The 6,406-nt window shown below is 34.2% G+C and overlaps 1 protein-coding gene across 1 annotated transcript; it reads left to right on the top strand.

Annotated features, from left to right (window-relative positions):
- Positions 1–231: 231 nt before the first annotated feature.
- LOC120780743 (DNA polymerase epsilon subunit 2-like) lies at positions 232–657 on the top strand. Its single transcript, XM_040113002.1, has one exon. It carries the CDS (start codon positions 232–234, stop codon positions 655–657), a length of 426 nt encoding a protein of 141 aa, XP_039968936.1.
- Positions 658–6,406: the final 5,749 nt, after the last annotated feature.

Genomic DNA, 6,406 nt, shown 5'->3' with positions numbered 1-6,406 from the left:
AAGCCAAAATATATAAGACAAATTTAAAGACTGAAGAGTATTCGAGTAAAAATTAATATTTTTCATTGTTATTCAGATTATTACATTGTGAGTGTAAAACTCATTATCTTGTATAATAAATTTTATAAAAAAATTTGTTGAAGTATTTTTCTGAATATTAAAAAACAGCCAAGATCGTTTTGACCGGGGCGACGGCCCCCTTCGCCCCCCTAGCTACGCCACTGCCTGAAAATGACAAAACGTTTGATAATATCTGAAGTTTTGGAAAATCTGAACGATATAGCAATGGAATTCTCTGATGTTGAAGATGATGAACTCTATGACAGTGATCAAGAAAATGAAAATGAAGTATGCGGTACCCAAGAAGAAATTTTTGAGAGTGAAAATAGAGACAATGAGCTTTTGGACGAAGAAAATATTCAGGACTCCTCAGAAAGTGACAGTGAATTTGAAAATAGTTTGAATTCTCGTAAAAGAAGATGTATGCAAGTGCGTTCTAGTTCTGAAGATGAAAGTGAAAGTATACGACAAGATAATCAAAATGAAATTTCTGCGGACGGAACTTGTTGGGAAAAAATGCAAGAAGGGTCTTGTCCGAAAAGATTAGCACTTCATAATATCTTCAAAGACGTATCCGGTCCAACAGGATATGCATAAAAAATATTATGAAAGGTAAAGTAAGTAGCGCATTTTTTTTAGTAATCGACGATCGTATGCTTGAACATATAAGATCTTGCACGGAATTAGAAGCATCTCGAGTTTTGGGTAAAAAATAAGGTTCCAAGGTCTAGCAACAAAATTGAAAGCTTTCATTGGAGTTTTATATGGACGGGGAGCATACGAAGAAAAATATTTAAAAGTTTCATATCTATGGAACGAAAAATGGGGACCAAACTTCGTTGCAAACACCATGAGTAGAAAAGATTTTACGGAAATATTGAGGTTCATTGGCTGTGATAAAAAAAGTGAGAGAAGTCAACGATAAATTTGCTTTAGTATCAGCAGTATGGTATAGATTCAACAAAAATAGTATGCAATGCCACAAACCAGGACAAAGTATTACAATAGAAGAACAACTCTTGTCAACAAAAGCCAGATGCAGATTCACCCAATATTTGCCGAATAAACCCGACAAGTTTGGGATAAAATTTTGGCTAGCATCTGATGTTCAAACTAAGTATATTGTGAATGGGTTTCCTTATTTAGGAAAAGATGAGACACGAGTAAGATCACAGCCTCTAAGTGAATCAGTTGTGCTACAACTTATAGAACCATTCACTATGAAGGGAAGAAACATAACAACCGACAACTTTTTCACAAGCATCTAAATTGCTTGCCAAAAAAACAACATTGGTTGGCACTATACGCGGAAACAAAAGGGAAATGCCTAAAATTTGTAAAACAAAGAATATATTATATTCATTTACTGCTTAGCTTTCGCTTTTTATACATTTTTAGTTAATGGTGTTTTGTGGGCGTAACAGTGGTCTGATCTACGAACTCGTATTTATTTTAGTACTATGGAACCCGCATACCAAATTTCATCAAGATAACTCAATTTGTACTCAAGTTATAGAATAGCTCTTGCCAACAGGTACTCCTTCGGACTGAGTAGGCAATTGAGAAGTAAAGTCCTCTCTCGACGAACAAAAGCCAAACTTCATAAGTCACTCATTTTTCCGGTCCTGCTATATGGCGCAGAGACAGAGATGATGACAACGTCTGATGAATCGACGTTACGAGCGTGGAGAATCGTCAAAAAAAGTTAAGAAAATTGTAAAATATCAAAACAAAGTGGAATAATAAATTTATCTTTAAAAATGTATATAATTTTTTTTTAAACAAGAAGAGAAAATATTAATTAAAATTTGTGGTAATTTTACCAAGTGACAGCTTTTCTCATAAATAAAACAAACTAGGATTCGTGAAATAACAATATTATATATATGACTAAAAGTTTTTTGCAAAAAATAAAAACTAAAAAATACACATGAATATGAATAGTGTCAACAAGTTGCAGAAATTTTTGACTAGGGTCGCAAATTATCTCGAAAATAATTTCAACACTATAATTAAAATAGAGAATCTTAAGTAGTAAATATGGTACTTGGCGAGAAGCTGCAAACAACACTATGAGTCTATATAAATTAAGGTATCATCTTTGGATGATTGATTTTGCTACCCATTTTCGTATGCTGGGTTATGTTGGAAATCGCTTTGACTGATCTATTTTGTTTTCCATTTTCTTATTCCTGGAATAACGTAAGAATTTTAACGCTCTGCTGTCAAACGCAGCAACCTTGCATCAACCACAAAGTAAATAGTGATGATGACGTTCATATTTCTGGAATTCCAGCACATTAAATGCATAACGGTACTAATAATGTGGAAAAATATCCGACGCTAGTTGTTGGATCATGACAGTGTCAGAAGGTTACGAGCAAATGCAATATCATTGGATCGATTATTATAAAAGTGGCCATCAGCAAGAGGAGTTGAATCCTCTTAAAATTTAATAATACAAGTTGTACTTACAAAAATTGCTATAATTATAAATGTTAATGAAATAATAAAATCCGAGTGAAAACACGAAAATATAATTGGCGCCCAACTCGCAGCAAATAAAAAACCAAAGGACCATAGTATCCTGAGAAGTTGCTCTACCGAAAAGGACCGTAGAATCCTGAAGCTGTATTACCGAAAAGGACCATAAAATCCTGATTAACTGTTTTACCCGGAGGATCATATAATCTTTAAAAGCTGTAAAACTCAATGCAGAAAAATATCTAATACAGATAACGAAAAACTGTAAGTGATTTTTATACTCCCGCAACAATGTTGCTAACGAGAGTTTTATAGTTTTGTTCACATAACGGTTGTTTGTAAGTCCTAAAACTAAAAGAGTCAGATATAGGGTTATATATACCAAAGTGATCAGGGCGACGAGTAGAGTCGAAATCCGGATGTCTGTCTGTCCATCCGTCCGTCTGTCCGTCCGTCCTTGCAAGCTGTAACTTGAGTAAAAATTGAGATATCATGATGAAACTTGGTACACGTATTCCTTGGCTCCATAAGAAGGTTAAGTTCAAAGATGGGCAAAATCGGCCCACTGCCACGCCCACAAAATGGCGGAAACGGAAAACCTATAAAGTGTCATAACTAAGCCATAAATAAAGATATTAAAGTGAAATTTTGCACAAAGGATCGCATTAGGGAGGGGCATATTTGGACGTAATTTTTTTGGAAAAGTGGGCGTGGCCCCGCCCCCTACTAAGTTTTTTGTAAATATCTCGGAAACTACTATAGCTATGTCAACCAAACTCTACAGAGTCGTTTTCTTCAGACATTTCCATATACTGTTCAAAAATGGAAGAAATCGGATAATAACCACGCCCACCTCCCATACAAAGGTTATGTTGAAAATCACTAAAAGTGCGTTAACCGACTAACAAAAAACGTCAGAAACACTAAATTTTACGGAAGAAATGGCAGAAGAAAGCTGCACCCAGGCTTTTTTTAAATTGAAAATGGGCGTGGTGCCGCCCACTTATGGACCAAGAACCATATCTCAGGAGCTACTAGACCGATTTCAATGAAATTCGGTATATAATGTTTTCACAACCACGCCTTCTTCCAATATAAAGCTATTTTGAATTCCATCTGATGCCTTTTTTGTATAATACGAGTATAAACATTAAGAACCAATGATGATAGCGGAATAAAACTTTACAAAAATACGGTATTTGAAAAATATGTAAATGACGTATAATGAAATCTCGATTATCACTTTACCATGCGAGAGTATAAAATGTTCGGTGACACCCGAACTTAGCCCTTCCTTACTTGTTTAAAATACGTTTAAAGTGGACTTTAGTAAAATATGAAATTATAATTGATAATTAAACTGTGAAAAAGTTTGAAAATATTTCGAAAAAATATGTGTTCATAGTTTAACACATTGTCGGAATTTAAAGTTAAAATTTTGCCACATTTTCTGTAAAAATTGGTGACAGAAAATATTTACTCTTTTTGGCTTATAAATAAATTTTAAAAGTTTTCTGAAGTGCGGGATATTGAAATAAAATAAGTTATTGTGTTTCTTCTATACATTTGTATGAATAACTTTTTTCTTTCTGGCATCCCAAGTAGGAGTTTCTAAGCTTGCTTTAAGCAAAATTATCTTTGTGTTCTTTTCTCGCCGACAAAAAATTTGTGAATTATAATTTTAAATTAAGATCTTTTTGATAATAAGAAGTACCAATATCTTTTTCAAGTAAATTCAGTCTTACCAAAGGAAATTTGTAAATTGAGTGTCAATGAAGAGCAAGTCCTGCAAATTGTTAACGAAACCAATGAGCGCACTAAATTAGCATATGCAAAACAGTTGCTTCAGTTAAATTTAACAGTTTACAAGTTACTAGTGATGGGCGATGTTGTGACTTTTAAGGAACACTGCTACTTGTGACTGTGACTTTGTAGTAGCAGTGATTTTAAACTGTGACTGTGACTGAAATAAAAATTGTAACAGACATAGGCCAATAAAGTAGAACAAAATTGTTTCCTTTTTTCATTTAGGTACAATGTACATATTTATTAGAATAAACAGAAATTAACATAGTAAATTCATTTTTAGAAAATCAAATACAAAGTATATACATAAAAGATAAAATTAAATAGTGTTAAAAATATTTACATTAAATGGAAAAGAAGGCCAAAATATTATGTTTGTAAATATTTTCCATTTGTATTCAAAAACAACAATATTTCAGTATTCCTTTCGCTTAATCTTGACCGACGATCACATACAATTTGCCCCGCTTTGGAAAAAATTCTCTCGCAAGGAACGGAGGAGGCTAAAACACATAAATACTTTTTGGGTAATTCTGCCATTTTAGGGTATCTGTATTTATTTTCAAGCCACCAGTGAAATGGGTCGCAACTACGGGAAACCAGGCCATCTTCCAAATAGCGCTGAATTTCAATAATGGCTTTTGCTTCTACGCTACCATGTGGTTTATGTTCATTAGCGTATTTATCGAAAGAACTCCATATTGATACTGATTTTTCAATGTTTTCTTCTGTTCTTTCAGTCTGAAATTCTATTTCTTCCCTTTGCATATCTATTAGATAACGTTTTATAAGTTTTTTGTGTTATGAGCTGCTGATTCATCAGTCAACGCCACTAATTTGAACCGGGGGTCTAGAAAAGTAGCTACCGTAAGTGTATTACTGTGTTGTAAACTGCTAAAACGTTCCCTAACTCCATTTAAAAAAATTTCAATCACTTTTTGTATAGTGTTTGAAAATGTTTCAGTTCGCAAGTGTCTATACACATCTAATAGACCATTTGCGATTGGTATTACCAGCGAACCTGTGCAATATGTTTCACCACTAATGCTTACTGTGGCATCTCTAAATGGTTTACAAATTTTGCACAAAGCAGCAACAGTCGCCCACTCGTCGCTGGTTAGTATAGGTAAATTTTTGTTTATAATTACCAAAGTACATTTCACCGCTTCCTCCAACTCCGAAAAACGCTCCAACATTGCCAGTGTGGAGTTCCACCTCGTTTCAACTTGTTGAATTAATTTTAGAGGTTCTTTACCGCTGTTGCGCTGGTAATTTTCAAACGCTTCATTCGCTGAAGTACTTTTCTTGAAGTGAGCAACTATTATTTTAACTTTATCAGTTACTTGTTCTACTTCAGGAATGCGTAATCCTTCCTTTACAATTAAATTAATTGTGTGAGCCATACAACCAAAATGCTTCCAACCTAACTTATTAATTATAGCACTTTTTATGTTACTAGCATTATCCGACACAGCTAGCAATATTTTATCGTTAATTTTCCAATCACTTACGATTTGTTGTATCGCCTCACTTAAGTTTTCAGCTGTATGATTTTGCCTCAGTTGGGATGACGATAAAAGCACTGACGTTAGTTCAAAATTGTCGGACACATAATGTGCAGTTACAGCAATGAAACTAGACGTGTTCCGCGATGTCCAACAATCAGTGGTGATACAAAACTTTTCCCCGCTCCTAATCATTTCTCGCACCTTATGTTTACATTCCTCATACAATGCAGGAATCATTGATTTTGAAATCACACGTCTGCTAGGAATGTCATAAGATGGATTTAGAGCTGTTACAAATTCCCGAAAACCTTTGTCCTCAACTATAGAGAAAGGTTGCAAATCCACCGTAAACAGCTGCAATAACTTGCTTGTTATTTCACTTTTTGATTTTAGCCGCGCGACATTTAAAATCTTGGTTTGTGTTAAAGGCTTTGGTAATGCGAGTCGAAGTTGATGGAATATCGTCTTCAAAAGTAACAGGCGTATTTTGCGGCGCTGGCGTAATTTCCGTCTGCAAAAATATTTTCACAATACCAATTTGATAATAA

The sequence above is a fragment of the Bactrocera tryoni genome, unplaced genomic scaffold (assembly GCF_016617805.1).
Source record: "Bactrocera tryoni isolate S06 unplaced genomic scaffold, CSIRO_BtryS06_freeze2 scaffold_25, whole genome shotgun sequence".
In the NCBI taxonomy this organism is placed as follows: Eukaryota; Metazoa; Arthropoda; class Insecta; order Diptera; family Tephritidae; genus Bactrocera; species Bactrocera tryoni.
This window is presented reverse-complemented; position numbering and strand designations above follow the sequence as displayed.

Coding starts and splice junctions, on each gene's coding strand:
- LOC120780743 (XM_040113002.1), top strand. CDS start 232: ATGACAAAACGTTTGATAATATCTGAAGTTTTGGAAAATCTGAACGAT.